The 17,647-nt window shown below is 35.0% G+C and overlaps 3 protein-coding genes across 3 annotated transcripts; 1 reads left to right on the top strand and 2 right to left on the bottom strand.

Moving 5' to 3' along the window:
• The first annotated feature begins 3,906 nt into the window (after positions 1 to 3,906).
• LOC113781166 (protein NUCLEAR FUSION DEFECTIVE 4-like) lies at positions 3,907 to 8,457 on the top strand. Its single transcript, XM_027327037.1, has 3 exons — positions 3,907 to 4,397; positions 6,820 to 7,712; positions 7,917 to 8,457. Exons 1-3 carry the CDS (start codon positions 4,089 to 4,091, stop codon positions 8,386 to 8,388), a joined length of 1,674 nt encoding a protein of 557 aa, XP_027182838.1. The 5' UTR covers positions 3,907 to 4,088; the 3' UTR covers positions 8,389 to 8,457.
• Positions 8,458 to 9,452: 995 nt separating this feature from the next.
• LOC113781165 (B3 domain-containing protein Os04g0386900-like) lies at positions 9,453 to 11,942 on the bottom strand. Its single transcript, XM_027327035.1, has 4 exons — positions 11,895 to 11,942; positions 10,936 to 11,084; positions 10,011 to 10,223; positions 9,453 to 9,872 (listed from the first exon to the last, which is right to left on the bottom strand). The coding sequence occupies exons 2-4, from the start codon at positions 10,981 to 10,983 to the stop codon at positions 9,567 to 9,569; spliced, it is 567 nt and encodes a 188-aa protein (XP_027182836.1). The 5' UTR covers positions 10,984 to 11,084; positions 11,895 to 11,942; the 3' UTR covers positions 9,453 to 9,566.
• Positions 11,943 to 16,091: 4,149 nt separating this feature from the next.
• Positions 16,092 to 17,359, bottom strand: LOC113780292 (B3 domain-containing protein Os04g0386900-like). The gene is made up of 3 exons (XM_027326107.1): positions 17,312 to 17,359; positions 16,835 to 17,047; positions 16,092 to 16,542 (listed from the first exon to the last, which is right to left on the bottom strand). Exons 1-3 carry the CDS (start codon positions 17,357 to 17,359, stop codon positions 16,246 to 16,248), a joined length of 558 nt encoding a protein of 185 aa, XP_027181908.1. The 3' UTR covers positions 16,092 to 16,245.
• Between the last annotated feature and the right edge of the window lie 288 nt (positions 17,360 to 17,647).

The following is a 17,647-nucleotide window of genomic DNA, read 5'->3' as shown; positions in this document are numbered from 1 at the left end:
ATCCTGTGGCCATGTAAACATTTTTTCTTTTTTTTTCCAAAAGGATAAACTTTCTTCATAAAAAAAAAATATGCAATTTAAGAAATGGATTATAGTTTTTAAACTTTTACAGTAGTCCTAATTTTTCTTTTGAGCATGAAAAAATGACTCTATAAATACATATTTTCGGATTTTAAACACGAGTTTGTTACTAAAAATATGAAGGTATCCCGTGGCTGTGTAAATTTTTTTTTTTTTTGCAAAAGGATAAACTTTCTTCATAAAAAAAATATGCAATTTAAGAAATGGAATATAATTTTTAAACTTTTACAGTAGTTCCAAATTTTCTTTCGAGCATGAAAAAACGATTCTATAAATACTTATTTTTGGATTTTAAACACGAGTTTGTTACCCCATTTGTAAAATAGATCCACCGCCTAAATTATGGGCAACTTCGGTGGTTTTTGCATTCGTGCTTCAGTTGTGTGCTTGGTCAACTTTGGGGGCTTTTGTGTTTGTGCTTCAGAGTTCAGACGTGTATTTGTATATTCATCGTATAGTTGTAGTTGCTTGAGCTCCACTGGTGAGTGGGCGGTGGGTGGTGTCCGAAGGGGTCTGTGGGAGCCGCACAAAGCTGTATTGCCTATGTAATCTTGAGAGAAAGCCATCTGTAAAGTAACATATTGGATGTGTTTCTTTCTCCAATTGAAGACCTGGATTTGGCGGTTTTACAAGGTGAAGTTTTCGCACTCTCACCTAGCTGATCTTGTTTAAACTTATTTCATTCTTGATTAGATACAAATAGTGTGTGCATAATTTTAAAAGTGATCAGCGTCACCATATTTATGATATATGTATGTACTTGTACATTTTAAATGAATGCATCATTTATTTATAATATCAAGAATTCGCAAAGATCTTAAGCCAAAGACTGACTATCTAAGAGAAAATTACAAATCAAATGAGTAAATGAGTAACAACAATATTCAATTTACCTAAAGTCAAATTGTCCACATTTATTAACACCTATCATGTATTAAATATATAACCATTTTACATTAATCCACTTGCCTTCATTTGATCTTGATTAACATAGACCCAGGCATCCTCACGCATTGCGTGAGGCTAAAAAAACTAGTGCAAATGAAGAGTGAAAAGATTGACAAGTTAGGAAAGGGATATGTTGAGTAATACGAAAGAGAGCAATGTAAGTGAAACTTCTCAAATTTGGTGGTTTCTACTTAAAAAATAAAAAAAATAAAGTTAACAAGTTAACATGTGGCCTAGCTTTGCCGGTATTTCTCACTCTCACCGGAGGATGTGAACTGCTGTTTGCTGGCATGTTCATGTGGGTTCCAGTAGTTACTACTACTGCATTAGTATTGTTGAAATAAAGGGTAAATCTGAAACAAAAGCTTATCCATGGGGAATTAAATCACTGTACCCACAAAAAAAAAAAGAGTTGCAGTTTCGAAAAGCGTCAAATTTTTCGGGACGGAGGGATTTAATATTTTTCAAACTTTTATTTTTAATTCTAGAACCAAAACTTAGATCTTGTCAAAATTCCATTATATCAAAGCTATTAAATACTACACATCTAAAACCTTTACACTTTTAATCCTTATTTCATCTTACTATGCCCTTGTTTGGCAAATAAATTTTTTTTCAAGTTTATCTGTTATAAATTTTTTAATAATTTTAATTATAGTAACTTCAAAAAAAATTTTAAAATTATATATTTTAAAATATTCAAAAAAAATGTATAACTTTTACAATAAATTATAATAAAATTTTAAATAAGCATTTAAAAAACTCACTTTGCATTCTCACCCTTACTTTCGACCCTATGTAATAAATCTGGTCAACTACTCCCTTTGGTCAATCCGGAGAACCGAGCTGAGTGGAATGGAATGTACTGTTGCCAATACAGAACAAATTTACTTCATATAGGACTAAAGGAAGCTAATTTTACAACTACACGGTACAATCTCCATCTTGCGAAAGTGTTTTTTTTTTATGTTTTGTTTATCTTTTAAATTAATTTTTCCTATATTGTTAGTATATATATATACTGACGAATCTGAATATATGTCATAGAATTTGAATTTCAACATTAGAGTTTGTATATGTAACATATATCTAGACCTGCTATTATACGCATTGTCAATACATAAAAGATTTATTCTTTTTTTTTTGTACAAAAAAGTTTGAGTGGATTCAACTTTGATCACCATCATGTGTATCGGGGCATATTTCTAGCAACATACAAGGTTCTTTCAGATTACCGACTAATACAATTCTCATATTCGTAACGAGATTTGAGATATATGTTTACTTTTGGACAACGGAACTGAAATAGTCCGTCTTCGTTAACTGAGTTAATTTATGTTGACTGCAAAAGTGTGGCTTCATATAGGACTGGGGGAAGCTAATTTCACAACATATGTCAAAATCTCTGACTAGCCAAGTTTCCTTTGCTTTTTTTTTTTTCAAGTGTTGGATTTTTATTTTGTTTGCCTTTTTTTTTTGGTGCCATTGCATTTTCATTTTGTGCAATTGCCTGCCGCCGATTGCATTTACGCTGATAAAAATGTTGCATTTATAGTTTTTCCTTGCAAATCTCATTAGATTATTGTCATTTAATGTCAATAAATTATGAAGCCCCAAAGTAACTCATTAGATAATTGTCATTTTCTAACACGTTAATTGATTTAGCTGATATTATGCAGAGACTTTCCCTTTCTAACAAAGAAAAATGGGTGGTGATCTAGACATTGGAAATGGAGACTCTTGTGTTGGGAATTGGTAGTTAAGCCCAAAATCATAGCAATTTTGACCAATAATTAGATTTTAGAATATTAATTGATGAATTACCAATTGGAATTGTGGTGACTTATCCAAAAAAATTTTTTTACTAATACTAATGCTTTTAGTAAAATTACTTATTAAGTATTTAATAATAGTAATTGGATGCATACTTGTACAATTGCTTATGATATCATGTAAAATGCATATCTTTAATTTTAAAAATATATTTATTTCTTTATTCAAATCAGAGTTTATTTTAAAACGGTCGATGTTTGATTTCTATTTCTTATTAAAGATAAAAGTTTTTCTAAAAATACCAATTTTGAAGCACGAAATGATTTTGGGACTAAAAGTTTCACTCTTAAAGTAATTTTTTAGAAAGATTTTTTGTTATTATGTGTCCTCAAAGCACATGATAAGCACACACAAATGGACTGTATGTAAGCACACATACACATAACTCTTTTAGAAAATCATCGCCTGAGTGGAGTTCTAACTCAAACCGCTAATCTAACCATTATTGCTGCAAGGAAATTTCGTACTAAATAAAGACAAGGATTTATGGTCATTATCCTTCTTTAACAATTATATTCTATGGAATAAATATCACATAAAGACAATGAGAAAAGGTAAGATATAACTCCGTTTGGATTAGCTGTTTTTTGTTGCATTCATAACCATGTCATGTTTTTCATGCTGAAATTAGAACGAAAGCTAGAGCTTTGTCTTTGAGCAAATGGCAAGAAAAAAAGGAGTTTTAACTATTGAACGGTATGATAAAAATTTATTGAATTACAATTATAGGTATGATATTCAAAAGAGACAGTAGAATTTTCAAAATTTTGACCTCTATAACAATAAGGGATTTCACCATCATCATCATTTGCATTGAAAAAATCCTCCAAGTCAAAGGCATTTCATGAAAAGATTAAAAAAAAAAAAAACTTTTCTTGAAGGCCTTAGGGTATATATACGCATGAAGATGTATATTCTGTGGAAATCCTTGCATAAGGCGTTGTATGATGATGGACCATCAACAGCAACTTTTGCAAAGGTTCTGTCAATTCTCAAGTATCCACACAAGTTTCCACCCAATACAACTAAGCCTCCAAAAGAACCTCCATTAATTAGCTTGCCTACTCAATAGTCATCATGCGACAGAGGTTGCCTATAAAGCATAAAACTCATCCTCCTGAACATAAACATATAACCTACCTTCCCTCATGCCATTGCTTCGGGATTGAGTCGTAGAAGAATCCCTTCTTGCATATGATTGCCTTCTCATTCTAGCCATTCAAGAAATGGTAGGACAATCAAGAAAATGGATGATTTTGGCAGCAAGTGTGTGGATACAGGCATTTACAGGAACAAATTTGGACTTTTCGTCCTACTCTTCAGATTTAAAATCTGTTCTAGGCATTTCACAGGTTCAGTTGAACAATCTGTCCATGGCATCAGACATGGGCAAAGCCTTTGGATGGTGTTCTGGAGTCTGTCTCAAGTATTTGCCATTATGGGTTGTCATCTTTCTTGCAGCTTTCATGGGATTTCTTGGTTATGGCCTCCAATGGCTTGTCATCCAAGGACACATCTCCTTGCCTTATTCCCTAGTGAGTTTCCTTTTCCCTTAATTTCTTAACCTCTTTTAGAAATTCATCTCTTCTTGAATGCTTAAAATTGGCAGATTTCATCACTTCTTACGAGTTTTTCTTCTTTCTTTCTACTCATATACTACTTGGATCAATCAAAGATTTGATTTTGCACAACATTTCCAATCAAACAAAAAAAGAAAAAAAAAAAGATATTCCTCTCACTTTTTATGTAGCTTAAAAGTTAAGGTTGGACAGAGTTTGTTATTGTCATTTCATTGATGTGAGTTCCTAATTTGTTGGGATTGTACATAGCCAACTCCACTAACTTGTTTCAACTACCATAACCAACATAGAGAAGAAAAAGAAAAAAAAAGTTGTTGCTTGAGGCAGGTGATAGGTATAACATAACCACCAGTACCAATATTCTAATGCATGAATCCATTGCCATTTATTTTGTTAGGTAGTTGGCTTTTTGTATTCTTCTTCATATAGGCATAGGATAGTCACACTGAAACATGTGAGTCCACCTCATAATTCAAGTATTATCTCCACTCATTTTTTAGTATACTTTTACATAAGAATTTTAAACTTTATATCTCCTGATACACTTGACTTCACCTTTTATGCCTTGCCAAACCCAAAATTTGCCTGCATTTTTATGTAGGAATGTTGAATTTTTTTTACAGATAAAAAGTAATTGATTTTTATTTTTTTGTGTGCCAAAACACTAGAGAGTTATATACCCTCTACTAAGTATAACTCCCTTTGGATAAACATAATTTTGGCATTATTTTGAAAAAAAAAAAAGGAATCTTTCTTAAACATCTTTTGGCATCATAATCGTACATTTTTTTATTATTATTAAGTTATATACCCTTCATTATACTCTATTTGAATAAACATTACTCGGGTATTATTTATTTTTAATATTTTTCAAAATCACATTTTTATCTCACATAAATCACATTATGAAAAATTATCATAGTAAAAAAATTTTCTTGAAAACGCAATTCACACTTTTCAATCTCTTTACCATATTATATTACAAGCAGTTGTCCTTAAGGGCACTTTATGTGAATAATAACAAATTGGTATATTTTTGTTATCAAGAGGACAAAAAAATGGCAGTTGATCTAACACTCTGACCATTGATGCAGACTCCCTCACGAAAGCCTGTGGAAAAATATTAGATATCACATTTTAGAGAAGTCAAACCCAGTCAACCACCAACTAAATACTCATTTAGATTGTTATTTTCTAAAATTTTTATTAAAAAAAATGTAGATACTCGATTTGACGTATATAAGATAAAAAGGTGATTGAAAAATAAGTTCACGAAAAGTAAAAATATTTTGAGAAAAAATGACAATCCAAACCAGGAATTCTTTATACAAGACAATCTTGGAAAGTGCCCATTAAGTTAAGCTAGGCAGTTGGTATAGAATAATTGCAGCATGACAGCACGTAAATAGGAAGCTGAATTTTCATTTTTTTTTTCATTTTGAAGCAAACTTTACAAGGACTACATGATTTTTCCAAAAACTGATATTGGTATAATAAGCACTTCTTATCAAGCAGCAGCTGGACTTGGATTGAAAACAATAGATTGAAGAAGACATTGGAATTTTTCTCTCCTACACTTTCTTTTTGAGTTCATTTAGTGCTAGATCATCCAATTTATATGTTCAAAAATACTCAAGTCTCATATCAGGATATAACAGTTGTCCATCAAGCAGCAAAAATGTAGTGGCATTTTGTAATTTATGGATTTTTATTGAATTGATAAATCTTGAAAATGCATTTTGCACTAGACAGAAGCTAATATTTTTGTTGTTCCAGCACACCTTTTAAGCTTATCAGGGATTAGTTTTTGGGGGGTTGAAGGGGGTGGAGAGGGAGTGCTGATAGATTAATATTTGCTCTTTTTTCACTTAGGGTATCCCAGTCTTTCACCCAGATTAATCCCCTAAGGCTATGTAGAGTCTTGCCTCAAGGATACACAGCTAAGCAGCCTGAGGGCAATCCGACTGGTTCCGTAATCTGGGAGTTACCAGCAGGTCCTGTGATTGACTCCTATGTGCTGCTAATTTTTACTGAAACGACAAAGATGTTGATAATTAACTTGTTAGTTATTAGGGGTCAATCAAATATGTCATCATCAGTGTCATATTGAACATCATCTTTCCAAAAGATAGCCATCACGATCACAATGGAGCATCCTTAAACCCAAAATTATATATTTTAGATCAGAATGTGGCCATGTATCATATAGGTGATAACAAACAGGTCCATGAAATATTATTGTTTGTTGCAGCTTTATTTTAACTCTTTCAGGTGCCCTTAAAACTTTGTGCATCATGCTTACTCTTTTCCCCTCACATTACTTAATCCGTTGCAATATTGAGCACGCTAAAAGTTGCTACAATCTGATACCTTTCAGGTAATCCTCTTGAGTTTGCTTGCGGGTTGTAGCATCTCCTGGTTCAACACAGTCTGTTATGTCTTGTGCATAAACAACTTTCCTGCTAACAGGCCACTGGCATTGTCCCTCAGCATCAGTTTTAATGGTGTAACTGCAGCTTTATATAAGCTCATTGTCAATGCCATCAACTCCACTGATAGCGCATTATATCTCCTTCTTAATGCTATCATGCCACTTATTGCTTCAATAGGCATCGTTGCTTTGGTCCTCCAGCAACACCCTCCTCAAGCCCTTTCCGGTGGTGCTATTCATCGCGAGTCCTGTGTTTTTCTCCGTCTAGTTATCCTAGCAGCTTGTACCGGTGTATATCTTCTAGTCCTTGATACAGAATCAGTAACTAGCAGTGCTTCCACGCTTGGTGCAATATTATTCCTAATCCTGCTACTAATTACCACCAGAATTTTTTGCGCTCGGGAATGGGCTCAAAGAACAGAGAATTCAAGCATCGAATTACAGGGCACAAGTTTCAATTCAGTTGACTTAGGAGATCTTGATATTAAACAAAAACTTGTGGAAATTGAGGACTCAAGCAGTCCCTTGACACGCAGCAATGGAAATGCGTATGATCCAGAAGAGAAGAGATCCTGCTGTGATCAAAAGTTCTTCAAAGATCGTTTGTCAATGCTAGGAGAAGAGCACTCAGTAAGGTTGCTCATCCATCGACTGGACTTTTGGTTATACTACTTGGCATACTTCTGTGGTGGAACACTAGGAATTGTTTATGGTAACAATCTTGGCCAAATTGCACAATCACTTGGATATGGCTCACAGATAAGTTCATTTGTATCTCTGTACTCTGCTTGCTCATTCTTTGGACGTCTGCTTTCTGCCATTCCAGACTTGCTGGGAGAGTAAGTTTTTTCTATAATTGATTTTGGTTTTTCATGATATTGGGGACAAAGAAACTAAAAAGGAATGTTAAGAGTTGCCGAACAGCTAACCAATAGGAGGTGAAATTCCTGCACAAGCAGCAGCACCTTTTTCTGCTGCCTGACAGAAAATGCATTTTTACTTCATAGTAGCAATCACATGATGTCTTTGTTTTACTAATGCAGCAACATGTATTACCCAAGAACTGGATGGCTTGTGCTAGGACTGGTTCCAACACCAATTGCATTTCTTTTGCTTGTTTCATCAGGCAGCCAGACAGCACTGAGAACTGCCACAGCCTTCATTGGATTAAGTTCTGGTTTTATTGTTACAGCAGCAGTTTCAATGACAGCAGAATTGTTTGGACCTGTCAGTACTGGAGTCAATCATAACATTCTTATAACCAATATCCCTCTGGGATCACTTCTTTATGGTCTTCTTGCTGCCTTGCTATACCAAAGAAACATAAGGAGCTCAAATTTGCTGGTTTTAATGGATGGATCAACGGTATGCATCGGTAGGCAATGTTACAGTGAGACTTTTGCCTGGTGGAGCTTTATTTCTATGTTTGGTGTTGCTTCGGGTTATTTGCTTTTCCTTAGAACTAGAGCTGTTTATAGTCTTGAGAGGAACAGAAATTGGATGCAGTACCCTTAATTCACAACCTTGACCCCCATAATCGTATATGTATTGAAATTAGAAGATCACCAGGGGATTTTGAGATCATGCACACAATAGCAAAAGAGAAACAGCCACATGCTTGACAGTTTTCAAGGGAGATAGTGTCAATTGAATACGACAAAGATGCCTATGCACGGCCAATAAGAGAAGAAGCTGTAAGTCTCCCAAGCATGTAGTCGTTTCCCTCACTGAAGGCAGGATGGAGAAAAAAGAAACATAATAAAATTATGAAAAAGTATGAAGGTGAAGCCAAGGTGAAGAGTTCAGGAAAAGAATGCATGCACATTGTTAATGTGGTGATCTGCAAAGCAATACTTTCCGCCCTACCATGCAGATCCCACAGACAAGGATAAATTGTTGTAGCAATACCATGGATCTAATTTTTGACTTCCTTGGCAGTTTGCAAAACCTATCAAGTATATGACATCAATTCTAATATTTCAAATGAAGAAGAAAGAACTGCCTGCAATCTTGATTCATTTTCGACTTTTATATGATCCATACCTGATTAAAATCCTCTTCAGTTAAGCTGAAAATTTCCACTTCCTCACCAGTTATATGATCCCCTTCCTCACATAGTTGGAAGGCCGTATAATTATTTTCCCCGCAAATGCAAACTCAAATATCATGAGCTCAGAAGACCGTTCCTACAGATCAAGCCACTAGCTAAATCACCTGAACATAGTAATGGAACCTCTACAAACTTTAGGGTAGATTATTACTGATGATCCCTCGAGGCTTTCATAATTGTCGAAACCTGCAGTTGTACTTTGTCAAATTATAGCATCAACCTTACATATCATGTTACAGAAACCTTTGTCGAGTCATAGATGTTGATATCAGGAGGCAAAGGAATCCAAATTTTGCAGAACTCAGTAACAAGATGACACAAGTTAGATTGCAACAAGACCAGAATCAAGCCAATGCAACATAAACCCCAGGCCAGATCCTCCTCATCAACAAACTATACATTACTCAAGCCATGGCATTGATGTCCTACACCAAAAACGTTTATATATTCAAAGCTGCTAAACAGTGCATGATATAGAGTGAGCTTTATAGAAATTGTGCATATTGTTGCACATAAGTTGAGGTCCCAAAAGCTTGAGATACATCATGACAAAACACGAAATCTGTAGATCTAACGGATGGTTCTATTCAATGATGATCGCTTTCTCTGGGGTCTCACCATCTCCTTCAGCAAAACGAAGGACTGGCAGGTCACCTCTCAGAATAATAACTTTAAACTTGATTTGTGCCATTGTAGACTCCATGAGCTCAAAGAAACAACAATCTCCAGTCTTTAGCTCATTATCTGATGCAAATTTTTTCCAGCTGGGGCCAAACCTTTTGCCTGTCCTGCCTCCATAATAGACTGTATTCCAATTCTTGCCACAACAAGTCAGAACCACAGGGACCATAGCAGAAGGAAGCTCTGGGACAATTGTGGTTGGAAGGAACTGAGAGTGACAAATTAGAATTTCTTGAGATAAGTCGTAGATTTCAACATAATCTAACTTGAAACGAAAAAATCAATGCGGGACAAAATCTTTTACTAGTATCTAATGGAAACTAATTTTAGCTAACAAAGAAATTACCAGTTGAAATCTGGGACCAACATGTGATTTTGCTAGAATTATATCAAAATACGGCTTCTTCCCAGAGATTGTCCAATATTCAATATCATCCATTTCAGCCATTCCAGAACTTGATCCAGACAGAAGCTGTGAGTTCTCTCCACTGGGCACAGATTTTGAGTTAATAAGGTCTACATATGGCTTCTCATCAGTGTCTGAGTCTGTCATAAAGGGCTGCGAGGAATAATAAACATCAAAGTTAAAGGCATTCCACAGGACAAAACAGAGATATGTTGAATGCAATAAGTGCATCATAACAATGCATTTTATCCAAATATCAACTTTACAATACCTATTTTTCCAGGGAAAAGAAATGCTACTTTCTTCACTACATTGACCTCTAAGAATTCCACATGAATTAAACATTATTAAAATGTGTATCATTCTTCAACTTTTTGCAAGTAAAAAACAATCCTATTCCACTACCTGGTCCTTGTACACAGGACATTCACTTTCTGCCAACTTACCATCAGTTAAGTGAATTATGACAAATCTTGAATTCAAATTTTTTCTAATTGAATTATACCACTTCTGCAATCATCATTAGAGGCAATACTGAGCTCTACATCAAGTTACAGGGATACCGTGAACTCACAAAATTAAACTGACATAAATAAAAGACCAAAAATTTCTTAGATGTATACCGTGATCTGTAACTGGTAAAGAAACTGAGCTACAAGAATGCATCAAAGAGATCAAGAAATTCTTTGACTTGACAAATTTCTAGCCCAATAAAGACCAACTTCTTTGGCATGTTTCTTTGTTTTGGTAATCATAGGCTTCATAGCACGCCAAACAGTACAATCATGCCTAATATAAAGTGGTAATTATTCAAAACAAAATTTTCGTTCATCAATTCGAAATGCTAGAAACCAAAGGTGCATACCTCCTCCTTGACAGCGCAAAGAAACGGCTGTACCGGCTGATTAGACATCTCTACTTCAACACAGTTCAGTATTCTCTTTTCATTGATTTCTCAGGGATCCACTAAGACAAGATCAGGAAAACCACTACAATCTTGTTTATTTTATGTTCCTGATTCATAGTAGAATTAAAAAATAAACTAGAGTGAAAAACACAATAGCATTGCAGATTAATTTGAACCGCCTGCGGTAACATAGAGAACATTAATACTAACAAGACATTTTGAAGCACCTATCGAAATTCAAAACCAAGAAGCATTTGTACTATACAACTCTGACATTATTACTAACCCCTAAATGGCGTATTTATTTTGGTACAAAATTTAAATTTTACAACCAAGTTACACAGATTTCTCCTATGACCTTATTTTGGTTAATATCCCAACCAGAGGAGTTGGGCTTTTGATCCTTGAACAATAAAATTTCTTTTTGTTAATGGCATTACCGTTCACTTCTTTAATTACCATTTTTGTTTCATGGCTTTTTACATGTTTTAATCTTACACATATATTACATTTTATATCGGACAATAGGAAAAAAAAAAATACGGGCTTTTTACCCTTTTATGTGATTCAAAATATGAAACTGAAAAAAAATAAGAAAAAGAGTGTGTCTTCTAACAAATAAGAAATTGACTTGACTAACAACAGAAGTAACTAAGAACAAGCCCAATGAAGAGAGCAACAATGGACACATGCAGAGATTACCAGAAAACAGAGCATTATCAGAATAATGGGCAAAACATCACATCACATTCATCAATGATATCCATATTAGAAGGGGAAAAAAGATAAAAATGGTTTTACAACTTCTAAATAAAAGCATGCAACATCACTGATGGAGTGTTTCTTAATATTCATAGCCGCATTTGATTACTTTAACAAACAGAAAATAAAGGCACTGCAAGAACTTTATCCCTTACAGATGTGCTAAGGTGAGAGAGCTCTTTGGCTAAGTGTGTTTTGCGTGTATTTTCTCTTTGGTTGGACTTGGAGAATGTGCCAATGAGGTGAGAAGGAAGACAAAAGGGTGTTTAAAGGATCAAGAAACGTTCGTCCGCACGAAAATGGGCGAAACTAACCGCCTCATTTGTAAGTTGAAATGCTATTGAATGCTAATAGTTGTAGGGTTGAGGACCTAGACCTGCCTAGTGAAGGGCAGATCAATGGGCTACTGGCGTAATTAATGGTTGGGTGCTTGAATGTATGGGTCAGTATAATATTTTTTTAATTTAAAATTTAGTAATTTTTAATACGAGATATGTGGAAAAGACAATAATAGAATATGTTCTAATAAATTATAACTATTTTTAAAGAAGTTATAGCATATTATTATTGTGAGAATGAAAACAAAATAGTTTAAATAATAATTCACCCAACTTCCAAATGTAGAATTTAATTTTTGTTTAGTTTTTATGACATCTTTTTTACAAATTTCAAAGTGTGAAATTCTAATGCGTGTCTTGATAATAAATTCTAGCAATATATTATTTTGGTTTACTACCATGCGAATTGGGATGTTGGGGAGTGTAGGTCGGGTGGTAAGGGGGGAGGGATTCTAAGTGGAAGTCCTGTATTCAAAACCTCCTATTTATCAAAAAAAAAAAAGTGAATTGGGGTGTCTAACTCAATGTTCTGAAAACTCGGATCCACAAGTAAACCAATTGAGCTTACAACTGACAGTTTGATCAACTTGACTCTGGTTTAATGATTTTGAAAAACATTGAAAAAAAAAATCTAGTGGGAGCAAATATGGGTGAATTCAAACCGAGTCAAACTCAAGTAGCGCTATATTCGAGTTCGAGTGAGTAATAATTCGCAAACTCGTACTTGACTTGACAACATATTTGCAGAGCTCAAGACTCGACTCGATTGTGCTCAAGTTCTAGACCAAGCCCAATCGAGCTCGAGGACTCAAAGGTACTCAAACTCAATAAAATTTTGCCAGAAGTAGTCTGCATTCTGCAATTGCTATTGTACAATTTCATAAGCTCCAAAATCAATTTGTTTCAAGCCCTTCATCCATTTATAAATAATTTCCAATCCAATGTAGTTCTAGAAAATTCACACCAACAAAGTAAATATAAAAAACAGTAAAAATTTCATTCCCATCGACAAAGGAAACAAACTTCCAAAAATCCATAAATGTACTAGAAAATCTAGGTTATCTTAGCACTCCTGACTCCTCTCAATTCCCAGAAGCACAATACTCTCTACGTTGAAAACCCCTAATTTGCATTTAGGGTTTACGGTACCAAAAATTTCTCCAATTTCATCCATATTAGTTTAGGGTTTGCAGACTTAAGAAATAAGAACATACCACAATATGTATGAGCTCAGGTGGTGAAAGTGCCTCAGCGGCTCAGGGTGCATTTGATAAAATTGAAGTACGAAAACTAAAGTCTGAAATCTAAAATCTAAAGTTTGAATTCATTAAATTATTGAATTGTTAAGTATTAAATCTAATACATTTGAGTGCATATTACATTCAGTGATGAGTGAATAGTTTATCACTTAATTTTGGGAGCAAGTTTTGCCGAGAAAATTCAATGTCACTTAATTAATTTAGATGTTAATTTTTTGTTATCAAACAGTCTGAATATGTTAAGATCTAAATCTATTAAGTTTAAGTGCTGAATTAGGTTATCAAATAGGAGCTCAGTATCATTTAGGGTGGAAGATTTTGCAGCTCTACCTTCGACTGAAGCTAAAGTCACTGGCCGCAAGCTACCCAATACCCACTGCAAATTCGAGCAGCTGAAGAAGAGGAAGAGTTGCGCATTACGAGTTAAGTCTTGAAGAGAAGAAGATGGATTCACAATTTGCGAAATGAAGAGAAGAAGATGGAGATGTAATTGTTGAAGAGAAGGGTCTGAGACTCTAAGTGAAATGCATAAATCTGAATGAGAATGAAGCATGATTTTCCCCTTCTAGGATTTTTGAATTATAATTTTTCATTTATGAAATGTACGTCAGCCCTGATTAATGTTATAAGAAACGGATGAAATGTCGTAAATGATTGAACTTATACACCTAAAATAGTAAATTCATTAATATATAATATATATAATAAATAAATATCTAATTACTCAAATAAGCTTTGTCAAGCTTTTGAGTTCCAGAAAATCAAGTTTGAACTTGAATTGACTGCCTATATAAAAGTGGTTTCAGCCCAAAGCCGAACTTGGATCGAGTCTTTGATTGAATAGCTCGCGAGTTACTCAGATCGCCAGTACTCCTAGAAGCAAAGTTCAAAAGGTTGGGTTTTTATCGGGTCAACTAATTCTTAACTGAGTTTGATTAGTGGATTTGACATTTTGGACTAAACACGAAATTGAATTAGAACCATGACCAGTTCGTAGTTTCATCGGTCGAATTGATTGGGCGGCCCTGTTTTTAAAACACTAGTCTAGCCAATTACTTAAACCGATTGGGATCCTATCTGAACAGTCAAACTATTAAAAGCCAACCCAGTATTTTTGTCTAGTCAAATCATCAACCAGTCTAATTGAATGGTCAGTTCACCAAATTAACTAATCAACCAGTCAGTTGGTTCGGATTTAATAACTACGGTTTTAGATTGCTAAATTGTGCTACATTGCTCGCTTAAGAAAATGAGAGAAAAAATTGTGCTACATTGCTTATCAATCGGAGAGATAATTCTGAGTTTGAGATTAGATTTCAACAATTATTTAAGCCAATTTGTCAAATTGATATGTTTACATATACATGTAAAATATATAAGTGGACATCAACGTATAGGTGTCTACAAAAATTCATTTGGATGCACACAAGGTTTAAGAAAAAGTTACAACTTTTTATTTCTCTAAAAAAAAAAGTTGGAAAAAGACACATGAGCCTCTCACACTACTATTTTGCACTTTTTGGAAATTTCTTGACCAACGTCTTGGGGCTAATGTGGGATCCGCCCAAGGGCCTACTGGTTTAGGTAAATATCTAATGCGTTCGCCAACCGGAGAAGTCATTTTTGGAGGAGAAACCATGCGTTTTTGGGACCTGCGCGCTCCCTGGTTAGAACCTTTAAGAGGTCCAAATGGGTTGGACTTGAGTAGGTTGAAAAAAGACATACAACCTTGGCAAGAACGGCGTTCCGCAGAATATATGACTCATGCCCTTTAGGTTCTTTAAATTCCGTGGGTGAATCTCCTGCCCCACACTACTATTCCTTGGCTTTTCAGTACCACTTGGCAGTCCGAAAAATCCTCTTTTGACACATAGGAGGATTTGTCTCAGAAAATAGAATGTATCGAAGAACTGGAAAGTGTCCATAACTCGTAGCTAAGTTGTCGTATGAAACGTTCCTATTTTATTTAAGTTGCAAAACAACTGGTGTCATTGCTGACTCGACGAGAGGATTCTCTGCAATTCTCAAAAGCTATTATTGGTTGCAATTTTTGGGGCAATTGATGGTGATATTTACTCAAATTGAAATTTGTATGGCTTGAAATATTTCTTGTCCGAACCTCGCATGAGGATCCTTGCATTAGCTCAAATTGATGAAGATTTTAATGATACACAACAACCAGCGACAAAGTAGAAGATTTGAATAGCCTATCAGTAGTTGAAGGGGAGAAGAGAGGCAACTATCTGCAGAATTGGCTCTGAATCAATGTCTGATAACCTGCCCTTTAGGCGAAGCTGAAAATTGCAGCCAATTCAGCCTGCAACAGCTTATTCTTCCAGGTAGATTAACAAAATAATGATGGTTGAAAATTTAGTGCCAAGACTGTTATACGTCCAGAACAACTTTACAAGTATTCATCTCAGAAAACATGCCAGCCAATGTAGCATAGCAATCTCAGGAACAACGTTTTTTTAGCAGAATTGCCTGTGTCCCTGTTGTTTCTCATGTCAAGATGCTTCAAGCTCTAAGGATCCAAGACAAAGTCAAGAGACGCAGAGGTCTTTAGATCATTAGTTGAAAAGGGCATCTGCGAATTCTTTTTCTGAATATTTGGCAACCTAAGGCATTTGCAGTAGCAAGCCAAAGCATCTCATAACTTTCAGAATTCAGCCGTAAATGACTTGTCAGGTTAGATGGTTCTCAGATTATTTACCAAGTGTAGATAGATGACAAAAACAAATGAATTTACCTCACAGGTCTCATCCGGGTGGATCTAGAAATTTTGTTACATGAAATGTTTAGCATCCAGATAAGGTGATAAACTGATAATCAGTAAATAGACGTGGGAGCTCTAAATGGTTGAAAGATCCAATAGCTATCACAGGTAGTGATAAATCTAATGGATTGTTCTATTCAATGAAGATTGCAGTCTCCGGAGTGTCACCATCTCCAGCTCCTTCACCCAAAGGCAGGGTACCTCTGAGGATGATAACTTTGAATACGATTTTCGTCGTGCTGCACTCCATGAGCTCAAAGAAACAGCAATCTCCCATTCTCAGATCATTATCAATTACAAATCTTTTCCAGCCAAATCTTTTGGTTGAGCCTCGTCCATGGTAAAACGTCTCCCAGGTCTTGCCACAGGAAGTTAGAACCATAGGGACTAACTTAGAAGGAAGCTCTGACACCATTCTAGTGGGAAGGTTCTGAAAGCAAGAAATTACAAATTCTTGATCATTTTATCTGCTTTCCAGGATACAATACCATCAAAGTATCTTCAACTTAAATTGCCTCCATGAGTATTTACAAGATGTACAACAATCACCAAGTTACTAAGTCTAGAGGAAACCGAGAAATCATTACTTGGTTTATATCTATGAATTAAGCTCAATACATCACAACATTCACCATTTGTATAGCCATGAATGAATTGATAGTCTGCTAAACATTCTCTATCACTATCTAGCTGCATATGAATTCAGCTAAGAAAGACATTACCAATCGATATGGAGGAGTGACATGTGTTCTTGAAAGAATCACATCAAAATACGGCCTTGTCCCAGAGATTGTGTAATATTCAGTATCATCAACTTCAGCCGTTCGACTGCTGGATCCAGGTTGAAAATTTAAGCGCTCTCGATTGGCAACAGAGGTCATGTTCATCGCATCCAAACATGGCTTTTCATCAATATATGGCAATATACTAAAGGGCTGATAGAAATAAGAACTTTAAGTTTCTTACTGAAATCAAACCAATATACGTATTGAGTATACTGTACAGCATTGCTTCTGGGATAACTGATCCGTATGCCATTGCTCAAACTACAGGATCGTACTATTAAATGAGTCCATGATCAGGATTGTACCATGAAACGCATTGTACCATGGATTGAGTAGAAACCACATAGTAGAAGGGCCAGAAATAAAAGTGCATAATAGATCAAGGATGAAAAAGTCGAGGGTGTGGGTCTTTACCTCCTCCTTGACGATGCCATGAACTGGCTGAACCAAAGGGCCAGACATCTTGCCTGAACAAAACTTTCTTTTTGGAAAACAAAAAAAAAAAAGATACAGAAACACTAAACAGCAATAACAGCAGTGAGATTCAGGAGTAAAAAGCAAAAGAAAAAACTAAGTACTACCTCTCTCGACTTGAAACTGCCTACAAGAAACGATATGTAATCCTAAAGCCAAATTTTTTTAATAAAAGTTAATATATAGATCACGAATTTTTAAAACTGTTTAGCAGAACTAGAGGGAGAGGGGGAGAACAAAAAATACAAAAAACAAAAAAAAATATAGTTGGGATTG

Source organism: Coffea eugenioides, chromosome 8 (assembly GCF_003713205.1).
Source record: "Coffea eugenioides isolate CCC68of chromosome 8, Ceug_1.0, whole genome shotgun sequence".
In the NCBI taxonomy this organism is placed as follows: domain Eukaryota; kingdom Viridiplantae; phylum Streptophyta; class Magnoliopsida; order Gentianales; family Rubiaceae; genus Coffea; species Coffea eugenioides.
The sequence above is the reverse complement of the archived record's forward strand: the minus strand, read 5'-3'. Positions and strand labels throughout refer to the sequence as shown.

Coding starts and splice junctions, on each gene's coding strand:
- LOC113780292 (XM_027326107.1), bottom strand. CDS start 17,359: ATGTCTGGCCCTTTGGTTCAGCCAGTTCATGGCATCGTCAAGGAGGAG. Junction 17,048..17,311: donor ATGGCATCGTCAAGGAGGAG/GTAAAGACCCAC, acceptor TATTTCTATCAG/CCCTTTAGTATATTGCCATA. Junction 16,543..16,834: donor TCACTCCTCCATATCGATTG/GTAATGTCTTTC, acceptor TCTTGCTTTCAG/AACCTTCCCACTAGAATGGT.
- LOC113781166 (XM_027327037.1), top strand. CDS start 4,089: ATGGTAGGACAATCAAGAAAATGGATGATTTTGGCAGCAAGTGTGTGG. Junction 4,398..6,819: donor TCTCCTTGCCTTATTCCCTA/GTGAGTTTCCTT, acceptor GATACCTTTCAG/GTAATCCTCTTGAGTTTGCT. Junction 7,713..7,916: donor ATTCCAGACTTGCTGGGAGA/GTAAGTTTTTTC, acceptor TTACTAATGCAG/CAACATGTATTACCCAAGAA.
- LOC113781165 (XM_027327035.1), bottom strand. CDS start 10,983: ATGTCTAATCAGCCGGTACAGCCGTTTCTTTGCGCTGTCAAGGAGGAG. Junction 10,224..10,935: donor TTTGCGCTGTCAAGGAGGAG/GTATGCACCTTT, acceptor TATTCCTCGCAG/CCCTTTATGACAGACTCAGA. Junction 9,873..10,010: donor TTGGTCCCAGATTTCAACTG/GTAATTTCTTTG, acceptor TGTCACTCTCAG/TTCCTTCCAACCACAATTGT.